This window comes from Bos grunniens, chromosome 16 (assembly GCF_055505025.1).
Source record: "Bos grunniens cultivar Pamir isolate PY7600 chromosome 16, Bosgru_T2T1.0, whole genome shotgun sequence".
Classification (NCBI taxonomy): Eukaryota; Metazoa; Chordata; class Mammalia; order Artiodactyla; family Bovidae; genus Bos; species Bos grunniens.
This window is the reverse complement of record NC_141180.1, coordinates 7,559,030-7,586,445: the sequence shown is the minus strand read 5'-3', so window position 1 is coordinate 7,586,445 and position 27,416 is coordinate 7,559,030. Positions and strand designations below refer to the sequence as shown.

Here is a 27,416-nt window from a genome sequence, read left to right as displayed (position 1 = left end):
TTTCTTGAAATAGAGGAGAAGTTGTTATTTTATAGAATATGATTTTTAGGTACATATTTTAACAAAAACACTTATTATTATGAGTTAAAGAAAGATCAGTGGATGAATATACTCTTCTAGGTTGAATTAAAATAGAATATGTAAGGTTTAAAAAAGTTTGGCTGGGGAAAAATAACAGTTTTGCAAAACCTGTGCGATCCAAAAGATGACATTCAACAGCAAGAAGGATTCCAGTTTCTCACCACCAGTTCTCACAAGCATAGAAATGTATGCCTCAGCGTAAGAAGGTGTCAAACAGAAACAGGCAAATCTGACAGACTTTACCAAGCAGGATAAATCTGAGGTATAATCACAATAAAACAATTTACAGCTTACAAAAAGATTCACAAGTTGAGGATTCCTTCTATCGACTTCTCAGAGCCCCCACGAGCTCCTCCTGTTCTCTCAAAGACAGGCTGTACCAAAATCTGGTCTATGCTGAACTTTTCAGGGATACATGACCTGAAAAGGAAGAAGTGTCTGGGAAGACGCTGCCTGGTGCCCCTTCCTGCTAGCAGCCCTTCTCTGTAGAAGCGATCAGAGTCGGGTCCAAGCAGTGCAGAGCATCAAGCATCACGTGTCATGCCAACACTGTTTGCTGTCCGGCCAGTTCTCATCTTTCTCCGGTAATGAAGAGATGGACGTTCTTCTTGGACTGCAGCATCTGGGCCGCCCGCTCCACCCCGACCACAGCAGCCAAGCGCTGGGCGTCGTACTTGGAGTAGAGGACGGTGCAGGTCCAGGCGGCTTCCTCACCCCTGCTGGTGGCTCGCAGCATGTTACAGACTTCACTGTAGAAGTGCGGGTATGTTGGCAGCTCATAGAAAATCAGGTTCCTGATGCCTTTTATTGTGTATCTGCCAGAAGGAGAAAGAGAGGCTATGTCTATGGGAGAAATTTATGGAGAAGCCACCTCGGGATTTTACAGGGACACAGTCACTCATACCATTTCGTGCTCAAGGAGGAAGAACAATAAGAGACAGACCAAGGGCTACTCTAATTTGAGCTGGAAGGGCTCATTTTTTGTGACAACATGTTTGAATTCCTAATGTTTGGTTTAAGATAATGATAAAATGAATTTGCCTTTCCTGAGCCTGCTCTGAGGAGAATGAGGTAGGCGGGGAAGAATAGAAGACAAGGGTTAAAACTCAGTCATCCAAAATTTAAAAAGTAGACAACTTCCAATTTAACACTATCCTTATAATCAGGGAAAACAATGTTCTGTAACGGAGATGAGGTCAGATCCAGTACATAAAATAAACTGCAAATGTTCTCCCATTAAGTCTTTCTTATCACTCTGACAACATGTTAACTCCATGGCAGATGTTCCAAGTTCATCCATTTATAACACTGTGCCCAAGGACCCATCAGGCATTCTGGGAAGGCAATTAGTTTCAGGAGCTTCCTCACTCTTTCCCTGCCCCACAGGGCTGCACCGTGGTGGTGGGAAGGCACACCCTAGGGACTCGCCCGTGGTTAGGTCGAAGTCAAGCATTCCCTAACAAAAGATTCCACAGGCTGACAAGGTTCTGATTCCGACACATCTGATGTTAGACTTCCTCAGGAATTTTATTTTATTCGTGGAGGATAAGTTTTCCTGGTCTTTTTATCCCATGGCTCAGCCTTATCTCTCTGGAGACCCTCCTCTTCCAGAATATAACTGCAGTCCATTACTTGGTTCATTTTTCCACATCCCCTTTCTATAAAGGAATTCTAGCGCTAACGAGTGAAGTTGACAAGACACAGTTCTGCCTCAGCAGTTATCAAAACAAAAACACACAAACCCGGAGTTTCGCTTCTGCTTAGTATGTAGAAAATTCAAGAGAATACTGCTTCCATGCTAACAAGAAAAAGACCATCTACAACAACATTCCTCCTCTTGAGCCTAGACAGCTGATGTCGTGAAGTAAGCAGGTGAACTGATTCAGCGGCGCCCTGGTGTGTGTTTAACTGGTTCTCAGTGGGGGAGGGAAGGTGCTGTTGGAAGCACTTGCCAATTTCCGTGATGTAAACCCTTCATTTCAAGCGACCAATGTCATGCTCCTGGACTTGGAAACAGGGAGAGATGTGTGACCAGATCTCAAGAGCAGGTATGAGCCAGCTTCAGCCCATCACTGACTGAATTCCAGAGCAACAAGCTCATCTGAAGAAAGAAAGGGCACTTCACCTTAGGCAGAGCGCAGTGGGAAAGGGGGTGGCTGCCATAGAAGTGGGAAGGAAGAAACAGCCACACCTTCAACACGTTCTCAAAGGGCAATCATGGGTTTGCATGAGAGTTCAGGATCCCTGGGATTTCCGGACGCACCTTTACTTCATTTTTACGAGGTCCTTTCCACAGGCCTCCACTGGGAGCCCTGAAGACAAGGCAGAAGACCTGAGAGACCCTGCGGGCGGCGCAGACAGGAAAACTCACTCTTTCCCCAGACCCATGCTGTGTATGAAGCTAAAGCCTGAAGCCAGTGAACAGGACAAAGGTCAACTGCTGGGGTGGGGTCAGATGAAGCAAAAATCCACTACCCTAACGGAGCGGGGTTTCCCTTGTGGCTCAGCTGGTAAAGAATTTGCCCGCAATGCGGGAGACCTGGGTTCAATCCCTGGGTTGGGAAGATCCCCTAAAGAAGGGAAAGGCTATCCACTTCAGTATTCTCGCCTGAAGAATTCTATGGACTGTACAGTCCAAGGGGTTGCAAAGAGTTGGACACGACTGAGAGACTTTCACTTTCAAGGCAGGGGCATTAACTCCTTCACCCCATCCTTCCCCACCACAAGACTCACACCCAGTAAAAAGCAAGAGCAGTCTGTCCCTAAGCAAACGGCATGAAGCCTACGGAGCCCAAGAGCCTGTGCTGATGTAAGCAGAGGTTCGCTGCCAGTGGGGAGAAGCAGGAAACTCTTTTCAAGACCCTCACAGAACAAGGCAGAGAGAGGTCTGCTGCTATGCAGGGTGGTGTAGGAACCCTGAGAAAGCCCAGGGTGGACAGAACCTGCCTGCACCTGAGCTGGACGGGTCAGAGGGCCCCTGCCCCACTTCAAGCCTGTGCGGATGAGCGAGCAGGAGTGGTTGGAGTGGGGGAACCGGCAGCAGTGCAGGGAGAGGCTCTCCCTGGGCACAGGGGTGCAGGGCTGGGGGAAAGCTGAGAGGGGAGCCAGGTCCTGAGACAAGACCCTCCAGCAGGGCCCCGCGCCAGGCCACTGTCTGCTGGAGGAACTGCAGTCTGTGGTACCTGGATGGTAACCATGGGAACAACCGAATCCTCACTAGGCTCCCAACCCCCACTCTAGTGGCCTGATTCAAGAGGTGTGTCCAGGCCAACCACCCACTCAGGAACTCCATTCAACTATTACAAAAAACACAGAAAAGCAAGACAAAGACATTAAAACCATGAGGTATCATTTTGACTATCAAATTACTGGCAACAGGCAGGGTTTTACAGAGATAGGTTAATGGAGTATAAGTTATTGTATGTATTTTGGGGGGGAAAGGGAGAAGACGGGAGTTGCAATGTACAGCAAACATTAAATTGTGTACAGTTTTTGAACAAACAAGTTTTCCTTTCCAAATTTATCCCAAGGAAAATACCTAGGCAACCAGGCCATCAACTACACAGATGGATGCTCATGGCATTATTGTACATAATAGCAGAAAACAACATGCTTGTTAAAAGGAAACTGGGTTAATTATATACCCATTCAAAGTATATAACACTAAGTTACCATTAAAACGGATACTATGTACACCTCAGAGATTACTTACAATTAAAAAGAAAAGGTATCTTTACAAGGCAGAGATCTAGCAGAACTACCTTAACCAGGGGATTACATTTAGCATCACCCAAAATGGGATAGACTGACACCCTGTGCCTTCATGTAGAATTCTTACCAAAATAATGTTTAAATCTATGATTCCCAAACTTGGACGCCTGTTGAATAACCTACTTGTTTTTAAAAAATATCTATTATATAATTGGTCCCCATCTCCAACACTATGATTTAATTGATACTGGGGTATGACATGGGCATTCAGATTTTTTAAAAGCTCTACTAGGGGATTCCAATGTGTAGTAAAGTTTGGGAACACTGATCTAAATAATAAGGAAACAGGCAAATCCAGACTGTGGGACATTCTACGGGAAACCGGACTGGACTTTTCAAAAAAAAAAGTCAGTATCATGACAAAGAACAAAAGGAAGAGAATTATTCCAGATGAGGGTTTCTTAACTACAGTATTACTGACATTTTAAGCCAGATAATTCTTTGTTGTAGGGGCCATCCTGTGAACTGAAGGGTGAGTAGCAGCACTCAGGCCTTGACCTGTATGAACCACTAGAATAACCTTCCAGCTGTAGCTACCAAAAATGTCTCCAGATATTTCCAAATGTCCCTTAAGGAGCAAAACTATTCCCAGCGTGAAAACTGCTAAAATAAGAAGCATGTTAACCAAATGCAATGTATGATACTCAACTAAATCCTAAATCCTGGACTGCTGGTGGGGGACAGCTGTGACAGTCACTGGAAAGCAACTAGGAAAATCTGAACGTAGACTACATTTTAGATGATGTTATTGCAACCATGTCAAGTGGAATGTCAATAAATGACAGAATTTTGGTTTTAGCCACTTTACATGCTGAAAGATCTAGAAGTTAAGTGTCATGAAGCCGCCTATAATTTACTGTCAAATGGTTCAGGAAGAAAAAAATAAGATGTGGGAGGAGAGAGAGGAGAGACAGAATGTTAGTGCATGTGAACAGGGCAAAATGCTAATAGCCGGCCAAGTCTACGTGGAAGGAGTTAGAGACGTTCACTGGGATGGCTTTACAATGTCTTTTGAAATGAAATCTTCCCAAATAAAAAGTTGGTGGGGGGGAGGATGTGACAGAACCACATATAGACTTAAAAAGACTTAAAAATCCATATCCATAACACACAAGTATACATGCCAAAATGCTAACTTGTTTTTTTTCAATGAGCACATAAAACACTTAAGATAAAAGAAAAAAAAATCCCTATGTGTATATGGGGATCTCAATTTTGGTATTTTTTTTTTTAATTGCCTGTGTCTGTGTGCATGTACACAAGTTTTTTGACATTAAAAAGTCAGGGAAGAAATATACCAAAATGAGTATTTGTATCAGTGGGATTATAGGTGATTCCATTTTTTTAACCTAGATTTTCCAGGTTCTCTAACAATAACACTCTTATAATGAAAGTATTTTTAAAACAAAATAAAACAAAACCGACTCCAATAGGTGTTATACTTAAGAACTAAGAAAATCTCTTAGTGCCAATTTGTCTACAGTAGAGACACAGTAGAGACTAGGGCTTCCCAGGTCAGCGGTAAAGAATCTTCCTGCAATGCAGGAGATGCAGGTTCAATTCCTGGGTGAGGAAGATCCCCTGGAGAAGGAAATGGCTACCCACTCTAGTATTCTTTCCTGGAAAATCCCATGGACAAAGGAGTCCGGCAGACCACAGTCCATGGGGCCTCAAAGTCGGACACGACTCAGCAACTAAACAGTACAACAAAGAGAGGCTAGGCATCTTCTGGAAATAAGAGAACGTGAGCAGGGCCTCTTCAGAGGGGCTGCTGCTGCTGCTAAGTTGCTTCAGTCATGTCCAACTCTGTGCGACCCCATAGATGGCAACCTACCAGGCTCTGCCATCCCTGGGATTCTCCAGGCAAGAACGCTGGAGTGGGCTGCCATTTCCTTCTCCAATGCATGAAAGTGAAAAGTGAAAGTGAAGTCACTCAGTCGTGTCCAACTCTTCGCGACCCCATGGACTGCAGCCTACCAGTCTCCTCCGTCCATGGGATTTTCCAGGCAAGAGTACTGGAGTGGGATGCCATCACCTTCAGAGGGGCAGTCAGTACCAATTCCTGTAACCTTCTGCACCCCTTCCCCTGCCCTCCTCCTCTCCTGTACATGTTTTGTGTCTTCAATGACCCCAACAAATATGGTCTAACACTCTGACAGGACCTAAAATTAAGGACATTCCAGGTATCTATGCTACCTGCCAACTGTCAATGATAAATGAGGCACCCACAACTGACTTGAAAGGCTGGTTCTCCGTAGTCTATAAAGACTCGATCTGCTACTTCTACAGCTGGGGTTCTCACTAGGGCAAGGAGAACCCGGAAACACCCTAGGCAGCCTTTCCCAACTCTAGAAATCCCACCTCCAGAGCTTCTGAGTGTCAATCCTTCATGCTGTGCTTTCCCACTGATAATGCTCAGAGAAGGAGCTGTGAACTGTCCTCACCTCAGGAGTATTATGACCAAAGGCCAATCCAGCCCTAAGATTCTACTGGTTTCATCTCCCCAAAGAAAACAAATCTTCAGGTTGAAAATTTTTCATTAGCTCACAAATGAACTGCAGTATTTCTAACACTGTCTACTTCCTCAGAGAATACAGACACAGAATTTTAGAGTTGGTTACTAAAGTTGAAAACACATGTACTTTTCCCCACGGTCAAACTAAAAAAATCAAATCACAAAGACACTGCAGATCAAAATACCTATCATCACCTTCATGACCTCTCAAGCAAAAAACTCTACAGCAGGGAACCTTGAGACAACTGGCAGTTGCAAATCACTCAGATTCACATTTAAAACCCAATAACCGGATAAGGGTGTAAAGCAAGCGGCACGTGTCAGGTCTGTCTTTACCGTGACTTTGGGAACAAAACCGTCTGGTCAGTAAATGAACGGTGTAAGACGGGAGACTGTGCCACCTACCTAAGAGAAGGGGCTCCTCTTAACACCACGCCCTCTCCTTGAAGATCTGCTCTTTGAGAGAGGTCCTCATCCCAGCTTAATTCACAGTTGTGAGAGACAATCAAGTTGGGAAGTTTTCCAATTCATCCACTTCATTCAAAGGACTTGCTCTGATGTGTCAAGCTTTTGGAAAACTAAGGGCTCTTAAGACCTGCTGAATGCAAATTCCCTCCAAAATACCACTTTCCAATGCTAATGAAAACAACAACTCCCTGGAAGGAAGCAAATAATGATGCCGGGAAGCAGGCATCTGTTAAAACTCTTGGGCCAAACAGCCAAGAATGAAGCCCCATCAACACAGATGCAGTCATGCCTCGCCTCTCCGCTGGCAGATAACCGTTGTCAGCAGAATGCCAGAGGTCATGCCTTGCCAGCCTGTTTCACCCGACAGGCTGCTGGGTCTTCCTGGTGAGGAGACGGTTTCTGGGGAACATCATCCAATACCAACATAAACTAAAAAGCAATGCAATGCCAAGGTGCACCAACTAATAAGCTCCAAAGCCTAGAAGATTTCTGGCTTAGCTGTTAGAGATTCTCTGAGGAAATGTGTCCCTCAGTAGTCTATGACTGAAAATTAATAAGACAGTAAAGTCAGAACTTAAACTCACTGAACATTACTGTGAATCAGGAAAGAAAAGGTTATAGGATGCAATTTCCCTCTCTCTCTAGCTAAGGGCTTAAAGGAGGCTTTTACACTTGGCAGTAGAGAGAATTAGCAAAACAAGAAAATCGCCGAGCTCTGGGTGCATGAAGGGCTGCAGCTATCCCAAACAGTAACAGAAGGATCAATATTACTAACACTCTAATTAAAAAAAAGGTCAACCCAACATTTTTGTCAAAGTCACATGGTGGGGAAGCTAAAGCAAATGCTGAAGCTCTTAAAGATTCACCTTTAAGGCCCTCGGCCTTTTGCTCTTCATAAACATCAAGTGTGCACACCATCTCTGGACACATGAGAACTTCCTGAACACTGACACTGCACTCAGCGTCCATCTCCACACAGTCCCCAATATTTCATCTGTGCTTCTATGACAGGCTCCATCCACCCTTTGCTGTACTCACTTAAGTTGTCCCTGTCAAGAGCTGCTCAACTCTGTAACATCTTCCTTGAGGGGCATACCCTCAAGAAAGCTACTTAGGAAGTACCCTAAGTATGGATCCACTCCACATCTATATATAACATGCTGCAGTCACTCATTCATTTCTACAACCTTTTCCAGCAACACCCATTTTGCAAGAAAACCAAACAACCCATCAAGAAAAGCCTGTCCAGCCCCTAGAACTCTGGCGTCTCTCCAGGAGGTGGAATAGGGAGGACCACAGCACTGCAAAGCCCCCCGTACACTCAGAAGCAGGCCCTCCAGAGAGGATGCTCGAAGCCCAGCCCTACTTCTCACCTTTTGTAGAAATGGAAGCGCTCGGTGAGCAGCAGGAACTGCTTCTCCCCTTGAAGGAAGAAGTGTCTGGCCCTGGAGACCCCAGACTTCTGGGTGTACTCGCAGATGTGAGCAAAGTTCAGTTCCTCCTTCTTGAAGTAATTTCGGAGACGCACAAAGTCAAAGTAGGAGGGGACATAGATAAGCGTGTGGGACATGACTGCATCCCGATACTGAGGCAAAATCTTGTTCACGAAAAAGTTGAACCTGATTTGGAAAGGCAAAGGGCAGAGTCAGTGGTCTGGAAGTGAGCCCGTAGGGTCACTGCTAACCGTATGGCCCTGGGCAAGTCGCAGTCTCCCTCCACCTCCGCTAAGAGGCCAATCCGGCCTACTGCACTGCAAAGAGATTAAACTTGTTCAACACGTTAGAAAGTAAGCGCTAATACTACGCATCATAAAGTATGGATGTGACACTGGTACATCCCAGAGAATTATTCTAGGAAGTATATAACCATATCGCTCATTCATTCAGTTGTCAGTCAGTCAACAAACAATTACTGAACACCTACCATATACTAAGCACCATTCTGCTACCAAGGGTCCCCTGACTAAACACAGTGAGCAAACAGGAGAAAATAACATAGAGAATTAGAAAAGGAGTTCTTGCCCTGAAGGGCTTACAATTAAGTTGCTGACATGCAGCATTAAGCAATTAATGTAATTTTAAAATGCTGCCGTCTAGGGGAAAGTACCCGATTCACCAACTCTGCCACTAACTAGATATCAGAACTAGGATGAGGCATCGCCTCTCTGGGCTTCAGTGTCCTCCTCTGTCAATGCCATGATGGAGGGGAATCACCTCATTTCATCTGGCAAACAGTCATCGATAAAGCCAACATGGAGTCCAATTCTAAGTTTGAACGGCCAGATAAAAGCCGTGTGACTCCCAGGGTCCAGTGGGAAGGGTGGAGGATGTGGGTACCTGGCATCAATCACAGAAGCAAGGCTTTCCACTTCCATCCTCTGGAAGACGTGCGGGAGCTGCACCAGGACCTGACTGATGGAGCCTGTCATCGGGACGTTCCTCACGGCCACCTGCCAGGAGTCAGGGAGAGCATCAGGAGGTGAGCCATCCCTGCTGCTGACCAAATGTAATCCTCCCCTTCTGCCTTGTGACCCAAACAACACCCGACACTTCCCGAAGGTTCAGAGAAAGGGGAGACCCCACCTGGCCTTGCACATTGACGCAGTACTTGTTGAACACGGAGTTGATCTGGGCATCCTGCAGGGCCCCGAACAGCAGGGTCTGGCGATAGTACTTGGACCAATTGTTGAGGCTCCACATCCGCACTCGAGAAAAGTCCACCCCATGTGAATCCAAGGGCAGCAGGTTCATGTGGTTCATCAAATGCTGCGAGCAGGAATACTACTCCATTAGTACTTACTGAGCACTTACCTGGAGGGCATTGCTAAGCGCTGCATAAGCCTTTTGTCTTACTTAACCCTGAGAAATGCACACTATCATCTCCCAAGTTACAGCAAGAAAACTGTGGCTCAGGCAGGAGAGTGACTTGTCCATAGTCAGGTAAACATTCCCAACACGAAAATAAAGCTCAAACTGGCTACCTCCTGGATCTTTCAAAAAGGACTGAGATAGTATCTATGCAGTGTATTTCTGAAATGCCACCCTGGTTACTTTATAAGCAACCTGGCTCCAGACTTGGACAAGAAGGAAAATGACACAGAAAACAGAACTGCTGTCCTTCCATGACCTGGTTCTCAAAAAAGCTAAGAGATTCCTGGAGTGACTACATGTCAACAAATTAAATATGACTCAACCATTAGCTTCCCTCGTAGCTCAGTCGGTAAAGAACCTGCCTGCAATGCAGAAGACCTGGGTTCAGTTCCTGGGTCAGGAAGATCCCCTGGAGAAGGAAATGGCAACCCACTCCAGTATTCTTGTCTGGAGAATCCCATGGACAGAGAAGCCTGGTGGGCTAAAGTCCATGGGATCGCAAGAACTGGACACAACTTAGCAACTAAACCACCACCACAACTATCAACATGCCTTTTCTATGTTAATCATATTTTTTACCTTGTATACTGAAGGGTAACAAATACTATAAATTGATTCCTTACTTTATAAGTACTCCCCTTTATTTGCTGCAAACTTACTCTAAGTCCTGGAGTTGTAGAAAAGGTAAGTTCTCACTTGCCTTATACTGTCAAAATAAACCTATGGTTCCATGACGGGGACTGTTCCAAAGCACAATCCTAAACTTAAAGACACTGCAGAGTATGTGGAGAGGGAGAAAAAAATCACAGCACTAATTATGGTAGGAGGACAAAAACACCTCACATTTATCAGTAAAACATCACACATTAAGAAATCATGAGCAATCTTTTCCCAAACTCTACCAAACACTGAACAAAAGCAAATGAACATAAACTGCAGGAGGAATTATTTTTGATAAAGATATCCTTGGTGAGGAGGGATTTCAACCAACCAACCACATTAAAGCAGCCTATTAGTAGAAGCCATCTTTATAAGGGGAAGAACTCTTATCTGGTGATTTGAAAAGATCGACAAGAATTTTTTATCTTTCTGGATACTGACCAACCTGCAGCTAGCAGGGGGGACACTTCTCATTTGCAAACTGGAATATGTGGAACATTTCCATTTCCAAACTAACTGAGTTTTAATCTGGACTTGACTAATCCTTTCAGACTCAACCCACTGAGCTTCTTGTCTCTAAATGTGAATGACCAACATTACCAGGACATGCTCCCAGTTCTGCATCAAGTAAATGTCAGCTTGATCAATGATGAGCAGTTCGATAGAAGACAGAAAGTCAAAATCTCTCTTCTTCTCTCCTTCTCCACCAATGATGGTCCTCAAGCCCAGAGGGGAGGCGATGAGGATGTCCGAGGAGTAGAAGGGGGCGTAAAGTCGGATGCTCCTCTGCAGAATCGCCACCCCTACACACGAAACAGCCAAGGACACGTCAGTTCTTTAATCACCACAAGCCACCAGCTTCCACCTTCTCAAAGTGCCGCCCGCCCTTGCACCTTCCACAGCTCCCCCTTAGCATATAACTGGACTCAAATTGCTTTCATTATTAAAATCATCATCACCCCTCTTTGCTTTGATGGTCCCTTCTAGCCCCCACTCTCTCTTCCTTTTCTTCATTGGCAGATCTTCTCAGAAAATCATCTCTACTTTAAAATCTCCTCTTCACTCCTCAACGCACTGCAGTCTGCCTCTGATTCTCAGGACGCCACTGACATGACTCTTGCTAAGGTCACCAAAAGCTCTGGGTTACCAACTCAATGGCTCTTTGTTGTTTCTTGTCATTAATGCATAAGCACGTTCTCCTTGAAATGTTTTTTTCCTTACTGGTGGTTTCCATGACTTCAACACTTACTTTTTTTATCACTGACCCGGTCCTTATCTATCTTTCCAGATTCAGACAGCTCTTCTACAAATCCCTGGCTTCACCTGCAAGTTCTCTTTCACTCTGCATAAAGCTCTGGATAAATATATTCACTAATGATGGTTTTAACCCTACTGTCACAAAATTTTATATTTCCTGCCCACATCTCATTCCAGTTTGTAAAGAGACCAAAGCGTACGTGAAGGAGACTGACTTGCCTAACTGAAAGCATGTACCAGAGGGGCAGAAGACTGCTGGGGACTCTCTCTGGGGGTGGAATGCTGGTGGAAACCACTTTTACAAATGCCCTCTACCCTGATGACACGGGTGGGCACCATTTCTGCACGCTCAGTCTAAGCTGCCCACAGTGGCAGGGGAGCGCCCCTCAGCCCACCGCCTGCACTGCTTGCGGGCCGCGCTGGCAGACACCGACAGCGAGCAGCCCCGCCGACCCCCTCCCACGCCACCTGCAGGGCACCACCAGAGCCAACGATCGCGTGCAGCCCAGACAGGGGACACCCCTTGAGCGCCAGGCTCAGGCAGATGGCGGGCAGACTGCGTTTCTGGACTCCATGGGAGTGAAACAAGCAGAAGTTCGTGGGACAACCAAGAATTAGGAAAAGGTTAAACAATACAGTTCATCTCCCACACAGAGCCACTCCTTCAAGACAGGGAGCCATAACTGCTTTGCATAATATACAGAAACAAACAGCCAAGCAAAATGAGGAAGCAGGGGAACGTGTTTCAACTGAAGGAACCAGATAGAACCCAGAACAAAACTGAATGAGACCGATGTCAGTAGTTTATTTGATAAAGAATTCAAAGTCATGGTCATCAAAATGCTCACCAAACTTGGGAGATTATGAATAAACAAACATATTGAGAAACTCAATAAAGAGGAAATATTGAGAAAGTTCTAAAAGAACACACAGAGCTGAAGAATATAACTGAGCTGAAAAATATACTAGAGGGAATCCACAGACTAGACGATACGAAAGAGTGTCAGCGACCTGAAAGACAGGGTAGTGCAAATCACCCCGAGAGAACGGCAAAGGGAAAGTAAAAAAGTTTTCTTTAAATGAGGACAATTTAAGGGACAGCATCAAGGGGACTATCATCAGCGTTAACGAGGCCCAGAAGGAGAAGAGAGAGAGAGTCACTAACATCTGCATTATAGGGGCCCCAGGAGAGGGAGGAGAAGAGAGAAAGGGGCAGAAAACTTATTTGAAGAAACAATGGCTGAAAATTTCCCTAACCCAGTGAAGGAAACAGACATTCAGGTCCAGGAAGCACAAAGACATGGCATTTTATGGAGAAAACCCTAAAGACTCCACCAAAAAACTGTTAGAACAAATGAATTTAGTAAAGCTGCAAGATACAAAATTAACATACAGAAATCTGGTGCATTTCTACACATTCATAATGAACTATCAGAAAGAGAAATTAAGAAAACAATGCCATTTACAACTGTATCAAAAAGAATAAAATACCTAAGAATAAATCTAGCCAAAAAGGTAGAAGACTTGTAGTTGGAAATTATAAGGTCTTAAAAGAAACTGAAGACGACACAAACCAATGCAAAAATATACCATGCTCATAGACTGGAAACATTAGTACTGTTAAAATGTCCATAGTACCCAAGAAGACTACAGATTCAATGTGATTCCTATCAAAATACCCATGACATATTTGACAGCACTAGATAATCATAAAGTATGTTTAGAGCTACAAAACACCTTGAATATCTAAACTGATCATAAGAAAGAAGAACAAAGCTGGAGGTATCCCACTCCCTGATTTTAAACCACACTACAAGTCTAATAGTATTCAAACTGTATGGTACTAGCACAATAAGAACAGAAATAGAGAGCCCAGAAAGAAACCCATGTTTGTATAGCTAATTAATCTATGAAAAGCAGGCAAGAACATACAATGTGGAAAAGACAGTCTCATGAACAAATGGTGGTGGGAAAACTGGAGAGCTGCATGCAAAAGAATGAAACTGGACCACAAGCTTACACCAAGTACAAAAATCGACTCAAAATGGATTAAAGACTTGAACATAAGACCTGAAAAACCACAAAACCCCTAGAAGAAAACATAGGCAGCAACGTTCTTGACATCAGTCTTAGTGATATTTTTTTTGGATCTGTTCCACAGGCAAGGGCAATGAAAGCAAAATTAAATGGGACTACTTCAAGCTAAAAAGATTCTGCATAGCGATGAATACCAACAACAAAACAAAAAGGTGATCTACTGAACAGGAGAAGATATTTGCATATGTGGTAAGGGGTTGATATCCAAAATATATAAAGAATGCATGTGACTTATTATCAGAAAAACAAACAATAAAAACGGGCTGCAGATCTGAACAGACATTTTCTCAAAGTCATAGGGATGACCAACAGGCATATGTAGAGATGCTCAACATCACTAATGATCAGGGAAATGGAAACCAAAAACCACAAGGAAAAAAATCAACACTGCAATGAGGTACTATCTCACTCCAGTTAGAATGGCCATCATTAAAAAGCCTACAAACAACAAGTGCTGGAGAGGTGTGGAGAAAAGGGAACCCTCTTACACTGTTGGTGGGAATGTAAGCTGGTACAGCCACTACAAAAACAGAATGGAGGTTCCTCAGAAAACTCAAAACAGAATTACCATATGATCCAGTAATCTTACTCCGGGGGATATATCTGGCCAAAACTATAATTCAAAAAGACACATATACCCTATATTCATAGCAGCGCTATTCACAATAGCCAAGACGTGGGAACAAGCTAAATAGCCATCAACAGAAGAATGAATAAAGATGCGGGGTGTGTGTGTGTGTGTAACAGAATACTACTCAGCCATAAAAAGAGCACAATAATGCAGGGTGTGTGTGTGTGTGTGTGTATATATATAAATAAATATACATAATGGAATACTAGTGTGTGAGTATGTGTGTGTGTGTGTGTGTGAGATGCAATACTACTCAGTCATGAAAAGAGCAAACCAATGCCATCTGCAGCAACATGAATACAACCAGAGCTTACCATACTAAGTGCAGGATGAGGAAAGTTAGAAAGAGAAAGGCAAATACCAGACGACCTCACTTACATGCGCAAACTAAAAGAAGGCACCAATGAACCTGTCTACAAAACGGAGAGAGACTCACAGGCACAGAGAACAGACTTGCGGCTGCCGAGGCGGAGGGACAGGGAAGGCCTGGAAGTTTGCAGTTAGTTGATGCAAACCATTACACTTAGAATGGATGAACAACAAGGTCCTCATGCATAGCCCAACGAACTATATCCAATCCCATAATGGAAGAGAATATTAAGAAGAATGTAAATATACCTGAGTCACTTTTGCTGTACACAGAAATCAGCACAACATTGTAGATCAACCACACTTCAATTTTTTCAAAAAACAAATAATGGATCAGGTGGCTAATAAGTGCGATGATCAAAATGAAATAATATAACAGACTATGACACTGGAGTTATAGAATTCTTATAGCCATCATGTAAGTTGGTATTATCCTCATTTTACATTTGAATAAATCAAAGCACAGAGGAAAAGAGAAACACAATGAAGTATCACCTCACACCTGTCAGAATAGGTTTTATCAAAAAGACAAGAAATAACAAGTGCTGGCAAGGATGTGGAGAAAAGGGAACCCTTGTGCATGGTTAATGAGAACGTAAATTGGTGCAGCCGCTATGGAAAGCAGTACAGAGGTTCCTCAAAAATTAAAAATAGGACCATCACCAAAAAGGAAAAAAATAGAACAACACAACTGAGCAATTCCACTTCTGGGTACTGATGCAAAGAAAACAAAAACACTAATTCAAAAAGATATATGCACTCCTCTGTTCACTGCAATATTTATAATAGCCAAGATATGGAAGCAACCTAAGCGTCCGTAGGTAGGTGAATAGATAAAGCTGTGGTATACAGATATATACACACACACATATCATGGAATATTACTCAGCCATAAATGAATGAAATCTTGCCATCTGTGACAACAAGGACGGACCTTGAAGGTATCACCATAAGTGAAATAAGTCAGATAAAGACAAGTATCAATACCATATGGCATCTCTTAGATGTGGATCTAAGAAACAAAACAAAAAAACTAGACTGATAGATACAGAGAACAGACCAGTGGTTGCCAGAAAATGGGGGTGGGGGGTTGGAGGGTGGGCAACATGCATGGGGGGTGATCAAGAGGTACAAAACATTCAGTTATTAAGTGAACCGGCCACCAACATATCCAACATATGAAAAGGATCCAATGTATGCCAAAAGAGAATATAGTCAATAATATTGTATGGCAACAAATGGTAACTATACTTACTGTTGTGATCAGTTTGTAAGGTATATAGACACTGAATCACCATGTCGTACATCTGAAACTAGCATGTCAGTTATACATCAATTTAAAAAAGAGTGACTTATCAGCTGCTTGCTGGCCACCTGCACATGTTTAAAACTACACATCAACTCTCACCCCCTGCACCTCACACCAGCCGTGCTAAAGCCTCTGAGTCCGAGGTCATGCTGTTTATTCATCCTGATGTCTCTGCAGTTTCCTGTCTGAAACTTTTTCCTCCACTCAGATCTCCCTACTTCATTACTGGCTAAATCCTATTTGGGTTTCAACTTAGTACAGACAGTACATCCATCAGTAGATCTTCCCAAACAGTCCTGTGTCCACTCTGAGTAGGGATATTTGCTTTAAATACTTAAAACGGCCACTGCATCCTCTAACCATAACACATCTTTTATCTCATACTGTCCGATTTGCCTTTAGGCTGGACTTCCTTAACAGTAACTTTTAATCCTTCTAATCCTATAACCCCAGCGACTTTACAGTGCTTAACATAGTAGATGCTAAATAATAAATGAGCATATGTGACAATAAGTAGTCTTCAAGAACTTTTTCAATGTACAACCAACCAAATACATGGGAGCTGAATGCAACAGGCACACACGTGAAAAGCTGGGTGGAAGTCAGTAAGTCTGGAGTAGAGATAGCTCCCTATGGAGGCCGGAAGGAAGTCCACTATGCACAAGCCCTTCAGTTAATTCATCCTCCCCAGACTGACGCACTCTGCCCCTTCACCTCCAACTCCCTTAGGACCGCTGCAGCACCGACGATGAGCTACCGGCTATGGGTGAGCCGAGACATCTATTACACATGTACATACGCTTTTCACATATGCCTTTGGAGACGCTCCATTTCATTAGCCAAGCGTCCATCCAATTAGCCAAGGCAAGGCTCTCCCCTGGCAGAAGAGATGTCTCAAACACACCTGGTTCAGCCAGGAGTCTACCAGTGACCCTCTGAGAGAATGTCTAATTCCAGGCTTCTAGCTCCCAGTTATGTGTGCCTCACACTCCAGGTCCCTCGGGGTTTCAGTCTGGACAAGGAGGAATTACCGATCCTGAAGTGGTCATCGATGTTTCCGACAAACACAGCTTCATAGTCCTCAGGCCTCTTCAGGTTGGGTGGTCTCTCCTCAGGATTGGAACCGTACTCTCCATTAAACCTCTTTTTGTTGCTGACAATGATTTTCTTCTTGCTGTCGCCCTCCAGGAGGCTGATGAAGAGCTGCACCACCCGCAAAGCAGCTTCCCGGAACGGCACCACGATGAGCACCTGACAAGGCAGAGACAGCGGCCTTGGAGGGGCAAGGGGAAGGACGGGCAGCGCGAGCTGAGCCCGCTGGGGACCCGGAGCTGGCGAGTCCCCTGTTCCTCGGCCCCGGGCCAGGGATCACATCCGTGTCACCCCCCTTACACAGGGCCTGGCTCAGTACTGCAGGCTGAGTATCTTTCAGATGCACAGCTGTGTCCTATGGACTTCCATCTTATGGCCCCTGGGGGACATTCTTAAGCATAATGTGGAAATACCTTTTAGGATAACTCAATGCCTTTAACAGAGATATCTACCAGCAAAAGCCCATGGACATAAACAGACAAAGTTCTCTGAGGACAAGAAATGTTACTCATTTCTGTCTCCTACAGAACTAGTTCAGCATTGTGATTCATAAGAGCCAAGGAATATGCTGAATAAATGAATTAGATGTATTGGTAGAGAACAAATAACCTATCATTACTTCTCTAGTACATTTCCGGGTACACTTTTCAGAAATAATGATAAAGTATTTCTAAAGCAAGATCATATTTCAATGGGAAATAGATGATTCAGTTTTCCAAACGTTTCCAAAAATGTTTAGTATTAACTGTTAAGAAACAAAAACAGAAGATGCTTAACAAATAATTTCTAACTACCCTTGTGTACATGGGTTTTTTTCCTAACTACACTTGGCTAAGGCTTCCCTGGAGACTCAATGGTAAAGAATCCGCCTGCAATGTAGGGGTCATGGGTTCAATCCCTGACTTGGGAAGGTCCCTTGGAGGAGGAAATGGCAACCCACCACAATATTCTTGCCTGGGGAATCCCATGGAAAGAGGAGCCTGGCGGACTACAGTCCAAGTGGACACAAAAGAGTTAGACATGATTTACTGACTGAACAACTCAAGCCTTGTGTAAACCATACAATCAGTGGAAATAACCCCAGTCAGATCTGGCAGTTCACCAAATTCTAAATTGCTTCATTTGGGTGTTCTACCTCATACTCTGTTTGGCAGTTCTAAATGGAAACAGATAATCTTTTTATCCTGATGTTCAAGATTCTGAGGTGGTTTCCCAGAAGGGCAACCAGCACAGCCAGAGGGGTGCAGTGACTCAGTCTGGTACAACTCGGGGATGACTGATCACTTTTGAAGAAGGCCAAGTTACTGTCCTGCTGGGACACTAAGAGTCTGGTGGTTTTCCCCAGCTATCAAACAAGAGGGCTGGACTAAGAAATCTCTTAAGAGCTGCGTCATCTTAATAGCTGAGAATCCTATTAAGCTCAATGAGAAGTATCTAAGAAGAGGAGGCTTCTTCAATACAGAGACATGGGTGAGAGGGTTGGGTGGGACGGGAGGTACAGTATCTAGCTACACGACATCATGAAAAACGTGGCAAGTCCCAAGACATTTTCTGTGTAAGCCCTCAATCCACTGGCGCTTAAGCCTATGAGCCCACATAAATGTAATCATCACTTTAAGTTGCAATAATGATACAATGGGAAAAGAGGGGTTTTGTTTTCCAAGGTTTACATATTTACATGGCTTAGTGAAGAGAATCCTTGGTTTTAGTCCTGTCTGTGCTACTGTCTCCCTGGTTCTCTTTAGCAAGGCCCTTTATGAATCTGGGTCTGTGTCCACAGATGTAATATGTAGGGATCGAACAAAAAGTTCTTTAAGGACCTATCCAGCTCTGACAGTCACAAAGAAGAGCTTTACAGTGCAGTGCTACTTACACAGAGGATCAGCGTTTATCTTTAGGGAGAATTATCACGCAGGTGCCTCCTACTCAAGTTTCAGGTAGAGCCACTGTTAGAGACAGCCCACTGAGCTGTCTGCTGCACTACTCTAACACCACCCGGCTGATACGCTCAGTCTTGGACTTGTTCTTTACTCCAAGCATTAAAGCACCTGAGAACCTTCTAAGTGCCAGGGCCTAGATGGTGGTGCCTTACAGCCTCCTTGAGGGCAAAGTTCTGGGGCCACTCACCTTGGGCCTTGTCAGCCCTTGGTCCCTGAAGTCATCATCGTCACCCACCCCAAGTTTCTGGCTTCGGCGTCTGCTGTTGTTGCCAAGCACCTGGGCATTGGCTTTGAGGATGTGATTTATCACATGCAGGCAGTACACGTGTCGGATCTCTTCCCCATTCTTCAGGGCCGTCCTTTCTGGGTAGAACAGGTCCCGGTAAGAATTCATAATTAAGAAGAGCTCTTTCTGGAGGGGTGTGAAGGGGCTATTTGATTTTTGGGGACCAGAGAGGAATTGGCTGTTGGTCTTGATCCAGGTGGATTCCAGGGGCTTTTGAAGATGAACTGACTTTAAGTCAATGTCCTTTGGGGGTTTAAAGGTTTCCAACTTCTGAAACTTGGATGAAAAGACAACCTGGCCCAGGATGGGCCACTGAGGGAGAAAAGAATCAAGAAGTTAGAAATGAATGACAGTACCTTACATTCATACAGTACTTCATAACTTACAAAGGCCTTTGATGACTTACAGGTTCTCTCACTTAATCCTCACAACAACTGTGCAAGGTAAATGCTATAATGCTCTTCTTACAGTTTAGCAAACGCTGAGATTCAGAGGTTACAGGATTCAGACAAACAGGAAAGAACAGAGCTAAGGGTTAGAGCCCCAGGTTTATGACTTTAGAAAACTTGTGAGCTCTTCACTCAGTGGGTCACAGACTGTGCTGTGGACCACACTGTAGGAAGTCAAAATTTATTCTAGACAAAAAAAAAGGTACAGGTACCCAATGGTCAAGTAACTTTGAAAACACTATAAAACCTAATCCCCCTCAGGGAGAGTCACAGCAGAATAGATATGAAGGTTCTGCTGAGTCTTGTAACAAGGACTCTGTTCCATTTTGTTTAACCCAGAGTTTTCCAAATTTACCTGGGCACGGAGCAAGGTTTTTTTTTTTTTTTTGAACAAGGTTTTTGTTTGGGATTTTTTTTTTGGGGGGGAGCGGGGATGTTTGCACTCTAACAAAACTGCTGATCTTAGCAGTAAAGGATGACCTCTGTGATAAAAAAGAATTAACTACTAAAGATATGCCAACAAGTAGGATGAATTTCCAGGGAACTGTACTGAGTGAAAAAAGCCAATTTGTATCACTGTATTTCTAGAACACTTTTGAGATAACAAGATGACAGAAATGGAGAACAGATTAGCGCTTATTACCAAGGGGAAGGGAGGTGGGTACAGTCATAAAACAGCTCCAGAGAAGAGGAGGGATCTTTGCAGAGCTGGAAATGCTCTGGCTGTTGGCTGTAGTGGTGGAAATGGGAACCTACATGTGATAAAACAGTGCAGAACTAAGTAACGCACATAAATCAACAGGAGCAAAACCAAGGAAACCTGAACAAGACAAGGAGACTGGCTCAATGGAAACTTCCTAACTGCAATACTGTACTATAGTTTTGCAGGACATTACCACTGGGGTGAACCAGGCATCGAGTACATGGGTATCTTTGCATTATTTCTTACAACCACATCTGTAAGAACTATCTCAATAAAAATTTCAACGAACACGGAGCCTGGAGGGCTACAGTCCACGGGGTCGTAGAGTCGGACGTGACTCAGCGAGTGAGCACACGCCCAGGCTCTTCCAGCGTTCCTGTGTCCTGCTCCCCAAGTCATCTGCCACTGGTGTGTATCACACATTTAGGGAGATCAGTAGAACCCAAGATCACCGCTCCTCCCCATCTGTGACTGTGATGATGGAATGACGCTTACTTTTAGCTGGTGGGTAGTTTTGGGGTTTGTGGCAACAGCCTGGATTTCTTTTTCTTTCAGTTTTGTGTTCACATGTTGTACAAATGGATCTAATTCAGAAATAAAGAAGATTAGAACAGTTAGAGCAAATGACAGGGATTTTTCAGTCTTCCCTTTTAATGACATGATGTTCTTCATGATGTTAACTCGATTTTTTCCTCCACCTACTTCCCCCATCATTTATCCCAGTCTAGAGCTTAAAAGTTTCTGACACGTTCACTTCCCTAAAGCATTTCTTTAGTCACGTTATTTCCGAGCTCAAAAACCTCTGAAGAAAATTCTCAGTCTGAAAATCAACACACATCTCTAACCTACTTCTCCAATGTAATTTTTGAATGACATGGCTCTCAAATTCTTCTGCCACTGTGGTTTTCCTTCCTTTAACTGAAAATTCTATCCTCTCCTTCACCTCATTTTCATATATCCAAACAGGATCAGTTGAGTGTTACCCCTGACTCATGGTAAACAACTACTTCCCAGGAGGTTCCTGTGTCAGGACAGCGCTGGCTCCATGAAGAGGCCACCTCTGGTCCCCTACAGACAGTCATCACGCTCCAGACCCCCACCATCCACCCCAACACACGTGTGAATGCCCTACCTCATCTAATTAGACCTTAAGATCCCTGCGGGCAGGTTTCGTGTCTGATTTAACTTGCACTGAAGACACCTAGACATGCTCAACACCCAACCGAGGCGAACAAAGGCTCCGACGGCACCACCTGCTCTCGGGGTCATCCTCAGCGCTCTGCTCTGGCACCAGTCTGCTCTTCCAGTCCCACCCATTTCAGAAGCAAAGTTCAACGACCTATTCAGGACCCAGGCAGTAAAACCTCAAATGCAATGCACCTAACAACAAAACCTAAGATAAGGGTGAACAATAGGAAATCAGAATTCAAGGTGCTAATATATCTGTACAGGCAAAACCACAAGAGAAACTTTATGATAAGCTTCCTTATGAAACATAAGGGTTTTTTAAGTTCAGAATGGGGTTCGTGCCCAAATTCTCCCTGCTATTTCTCCCTCTTCTCCAGAAGAGCTAACAGAACCAAATGAGGCCTAAAATTTCAACTTCAGTGGCAGACCTGGTTGAAGAATGGCACTGAGATCAAAAAAGGCAGTCAGGACACGGGACTGAGACCAAGCTGACTTGCCCATCCAGGCACACGCAGAGACACGGACCCCAAGAGATGGCAGAGACCTGCCTCAGCCTTCCACAGGCGGGTCTTATCCAAGAGACTGCCACAGGGGCACAGGGCGGTCAAGAGGCCGAGAGAGACTGAGCGGATAAGGCAGAGCGTGCTGGCTTCCGAGGTGCTCCCTCGTAGTAAGGACCAACTAGATCAGCCACCCCAGGGCTCACAAACTGTAAAACTGCTGCTTACAGGAATTGAGAAGTGACGGGTAGAGAGAAAAATGCAAAGTACTATTCTCCTCCTTCTCTGCTCAGGGAAAAGAAATCAGGATCTTCCCCTGATCCCAGCTGCGAGAATGTCAGGTCTGGGGAATGGGTCTTCCCTGCTATCATTCTTCAACTGTTTGTTCTCCTGAACACCCTCCCACTCCCAACAAGGCCTCAGCCCTGAAAACCAGAAAATACCTTGGAGAAACATTTCTTCCCAGTTCCACTTCTAGCCGCTAAACTATCTGTTTTTATTGCTGCCCATTCCAGTATCAGGAGATGTAACACACGTTAGCCCCTACTTGGAGAAGGCAATGGCACCCCACTCCAGTACTCTTGCCTGGAAAATCCCATGGACGGAGGAGCCTGGTGGGCTGCAGCCCATGGGGTCGCTAAGAGTCGGACACGACTGAGCGACTTCACTTTCACTTTTCACTTTCATACATTGGAGAAGGAAATGGCAACCCACTCCAGTGTTCTTGCCTAGAGAATCCCAGGGACGGGGGAGCCTGGTGGGCTGCCATCTATGGGGTTGCACAGAGTCGGACACGACTGAAGCGACTTAGCAGCAGCAGCCCCTACCTAGCATCAGGTGAATTCAAACAATGTACACCAGGCTCTGACCTTGTGATGCTTTCAGAGAAGAGTCACCGCCACTTTCCTCTTCGAGAAAATTGGTTTCTAGGCTGAAGAGTGACTCATGTTTTGCATCTGTAAACTCCTCGGGGGACTCCTCTGATGTGCCGGGTGGCCCGTGCCCGTCTTTTCCCTCAGGGTCAGCAGGTGAGGCCACACCTGCAATTTTGGGAAACATTTTATAAAATTATTTACTGCTCTTGAATACAATTACACTTCTGTTGACAAATGAAATCTAATTCCTCAGTCTATACTGACACTTGGAGAAGGCAATGGCACCCCACTCCAGTACTCTTGCCTGGAAAATCCCATGGACTGAGGAGCCTGGTAGGCTGCAGTCCATGGGGTCGCTAAGAGTCGGACATGACTGAGCGACTTCACTTTCACTTTTCACTTTCATGCATTGGAGAAGGAAATGGCGACCCACTCCAGTGTTCTTGCCTGGAGAATCCCAGGGATGGCGGAGCCTGGTGGGCTGCCGTCTATGGGATCACACAGAGTCGGACACGACTGAAGTGACTTAGCATAGCATACTGACACTGACACCCACTGCCATCATTTACCTTTAAGCCAACTCAGGTTCGAAGACAGAAGTTTCAAAATTACACTGGACTGTTGACCCAGTACGTGTAAGGATGTTCAAAGCAGCACTAATTATAACAAATAACTGGAAAAATTATTTCATCATTTCTATTGATGGGGTACTAATTAAATTATCTTACAGTATTCACAATGGAATACTCTGTGATTAAGCTAATGTGAATCCAGAGTTACAAACATTATTAACAAAGAATAGGAAGTTACAGGAATACATGAGACCATACTCACAAATATATGTATAGACTTGTATTCACTCATATATCCATAAAAAAGTAGTCTGGAAGGCTATATACAATGTTAAAGGTGTTCATCTCAGGGTGGTACAAATACGGGTGAACTATATTATATTACCCTCTTCAACTTTTACAGTAAATATATATTACTTTTACAATTAAAAAAAAAACAACCAACTTTTCATCTGTAAAAACCCAAAACAAGAAAGAAAGCTGAAAAAGCAACAAAATTAAACAAGAAATCCCTAAGTCTAAGACAATGATTTATTTATCCCAGTACAAATGATGAATTAAAACACTAAGACTGGTGTGTGACACCTTAAAGTATAGAAAACAATAGTCAGGCAAACAGGTATTAAGATAATAGGGTATAAAAAGCTACCCAGACATATTCAGACAATGGACTACTACTCTAGCAACAAAAAGAAGTGAATTAATAATATGAACTACACGGATGAGTCACAAAAACATGAGAAGCCAAAGAAGCCAGACACAAGAGGGTACTTATAGTATGCTCTCATTCATAAGAATTTCTAAAAAAGACAAAATTAATAATATAGTGAAAGAAAGCTGGTCAGTGGTTGCCTGAGGCCAGCCTGGGAAGCTGACTGCAAAGGGACAAGAAGAAAACTTTTTGTAGGTATTGGAAACATTCTGTATCTTGATTTTGGTGGTGGTAATACAGACATATACATTTGTCAAAAGTTACTGAATCACATACTTGAAATGGGTATACTTTATTGTATGTAAATCATGCCTCAATAAAGTTGATTTTAAAGTTAACTTAAAAAGTCACCTAGATGCCTGAGTGAAGCAGAGTCCCTTTGGGTTTTCAATCCCAGCTCTTCTCTGAAGCCTTCCCTCATTTACTCTGGCAGCAAGTGACCACTCTGTATCTCTTCACCACCTGGTATCTATCTGTTCCACCTAGATCTGCTGCTTGAAATGTTTTGTATATTTCGTGTCTATCTTCCAATACACACAGTTCCTCTAAGGGAGGGGCAGTAATCTCTTTAATAAATTGAGACTGTTAACAAAAACAGAATTATGTTCCCTTTCCTGACAATCACGGGAACTTTAACTAGGACTGAAGTCTGGAAATCATGAGCAAAAATGTCACTTCTCCATGTTTATGGCCAGAGGGTCCTGTGTTTTCTGTCAGACCTCAAAGCCCAGACCAAGCCCAGAAAGGTTAAGAATCTCTGCTTTGAATCCATGTGCTTTCACCCAGCTCGTATAGCACAAGGCACCATAGCCCTGGGGCAATCTGTCTGTGGTCCCAGCAAAGATCTTAGACCCACACCAGAGACACTTACTGCTCTGCATGTCAGTAGACTCTGCTGCCATATCTTCCTCCTCGCTGATGTCACTATCGCCATCTTCAAGATTCATTTCTGTCTCATCCATAACACTGTCTTCTTCCTCTTCCTCCTCCTCCTCCTCTTCCTTGGAAACATTCTTTAATGTGGCAAGTAATCGATGGTAACCAGACACTTGTTCTGGTTCACTCTCTGCTTCACTTTCAGAACTTGAAGTATCTGAACTCTCTGACTGGAAGGAAAATAGGGATTTAAAAAAAAAGAAGTATACTGTTCTCATGACTACCCCATCACTATCATCAGGTCCACAGGGGAACAAGTTCAGATTTTTCTAAATTAAAATTAGCTTTTCTGTAAATATGCAATATCTTGCACCAAATTTATTTAAAATAGCTAACCTAGCTATGCTTCTAAAAGCTCTTCCTCTTCTTTGAACTGCTAATCTTCTATATGGGAAGAAAGCCGACTAAAGACAGTGAGCGTTAGGTTATAAGGCAATCTCACCTGGGTCAGATATTTGGCACTTTTAAAGGAGCAAGAGAAAAAAACTACAATACAACAACAAAAAAAATGTAGCAATTTTTCTGAGTTTGTTTTAATGAGTTAAGACCTTTGATGATTTTCCACTCTATTTTATGTTAAGTATACAAGATATTTCCTCAGGATTTACTAAGAGCCCTCTGGTATGCCTCCTTAGTTCTAAAATGCTAATCTCTCAGGACAGTTTCAAACTCTGTACTGTATTAGTTATCACAGTGGAATTTAAACACACATCCGCATTCAGAACTAAGCAATATTATGAAAATAATAGCTTACATCTAAAATCAAAGAGCGGAAATGTATTCAAACTTTATTGTTATATATAATCTCAGAGAAGTAACAGCCCAGAATCAACTATCATAAGGAAGATATAAAGCATTACCAGTTGACAAGTCTGTGGTTTTGCTTCCTTTCTGGAAACCCTGAGAAGAAACAGGTAATGTTAAACTCTAACTACTGGTATGTAACAATTAGGAAAAAGTCTAATGATACAACTTTAAATAAGCATGGCAGACTAGCAATACATTGTAACATAAATACAGTATAACTATACATTATAAATACATTATAACCATAGTCATGTAAAAACTCCATATGCACTTGGACAGGGATTGCAAGAAAACGCCAAATAGATGATAATCGACAAATGTAAAAGTTTAACAAGATCACAGGACAAATACCCCAGTCACACAGTAACTAGCTCTCATCCGAAAGATAGGAACGTTTGGCAAATAAAAGCCCTTGGAGTTCACACTTTTCTAGCAAGTTTCTTAATTAGGCCGTCCCTCTTAACTTTTTGATAAAGCGGCCCGAAGTGGCGGGTAAGAACTATGATCATAACTGAGAGTCTGGACACTCACAGAGAAAACCCACATCTACCCATACATCAGTTTCCTCACGGTCACGGAACAGACCGGTGATGCCGAAGGCCCCAATGTGAAGTCGCTCAGTTGCGTTCGACTCTTTGTGACCCCATGGACTGTAGCCCCCCAGGCTCCTCTGTCCACGGGATTTTTGAGGCAAGAGTACTAGAGTGGGTTGCCATTTCCTACTCCAGGGAATCTTCCCGACCCAGGGATGGAACCCGGGTCTCCCGCATTGCCGGCGGATTCTTTACCGTCTGAGCCACCAGGGTAGCCGCAAGCAAATCTTTATAAACATAAAAAACAAAACGATCTCAGAAAAATCTCTGACCATACAAAAACCAACCCCGACACCCGCCCCACTTTAGGTGTGTAGGGTCTGGCAGAAAGCGACCGGCTCAACGAAAGGCAGGCAGACGGGAGAGCACCGCGTCTCGGGCGGGACGTCGACAGGACGCCCAGCCCTGGCGGCGGGGGCGCCCTGTCACAGCCCCGGGGCGCGCGCGGGCCCAACGCCGGGACACGCGGGGTCCCTCTGGGAGAGGGGGTTGGCAGCGCGCGTCCCGCCACGCCCCTCCACACCTGTCATAGAAGGGGTGCTCCTCGCCGAAATCCCGAAGATGCTTCTTCTGCTTTTTAGTCAGGGAGCCGAGCAGCTGGCTCTGGCTCCGGCTCCCACGTTTGCCCATGGCGAGCACCGCAAGTCCGCCCACCTCCACAAGCTTCACGCCTGGAAGTAGACCTGTCGACGCATTCACGCGCGACCGCCGGCGGCGCTTTACGGCGGCAGGGGC

At 44.1% G+C, this 27,416-nt stretch overlaps 1 protein-coding gene across 2 annotated transcripts; it reads right to left on the bottom strand.

Annotated features, from left to right (window-relative positions):
- Positions 1-27,416, bottom strand: UTP25 (UTP25 small subunit processome component). 2 transcript variants are annotated; one of them, XM_086342295.1, is made up of 13 exons: positions 27,205-27,416; positions 26,620-26,908; positions 26,142-26,181; positions 25,217-25,451; positions 23,056-23,226; positions 20,994-21,082; positions 19,248-19,658; positions 17,060-17,279; positions 10,966-11,168; positions 9,418-9,600; positions 9,172-9,284; positions 8,209-8,454; positions 1-896 (listed from the first exon to the last, which is right to left on the bottom strand). In XM_086342295.1, the coding sequence occupies exons 2-13, from the start codon at positions 26,640-26,642 to the stop codon at positions 653-655; spliced, it is 2,178 nt and encodes a 725-aa protein (XP_086198421.1). In that variant the 5' UTR covers positions 26,643-26,908; positions 27,205-27,416; the 3' UTR covers positions 1-652. The 2 variants fall into 2 exon arrangements, with proteins under 2 accessions (XP_086198421.1, XP_086198420.1); XM_086342294.1 differs by lacking the exon at positions 26,620-26,908.

Coding starts and splice junctions, on each gene's coding strand:
- UTP25 (XM_086342294.1), bottom strand. CDS start 27,311: ATGGGCAAACGTGGGAGCCGGAGCCAGAGCCAGCTGCTCGGCTCCCTG. Junction 26,182..27,204: donor GAGCACCCCTTCTATGACAG/GTGTGGAGGGGC, acceptor GTTTCTTCTCAG/GGTTTCCAGAAAGGAAGCAA. Junction 19,659..20,993: donor AAACTACCCACCAGCTAAAA/GTAAGCGTCATT, acceptor TTTCTCCCTCAG/TGGCCCATCCTGGGCCAGGT.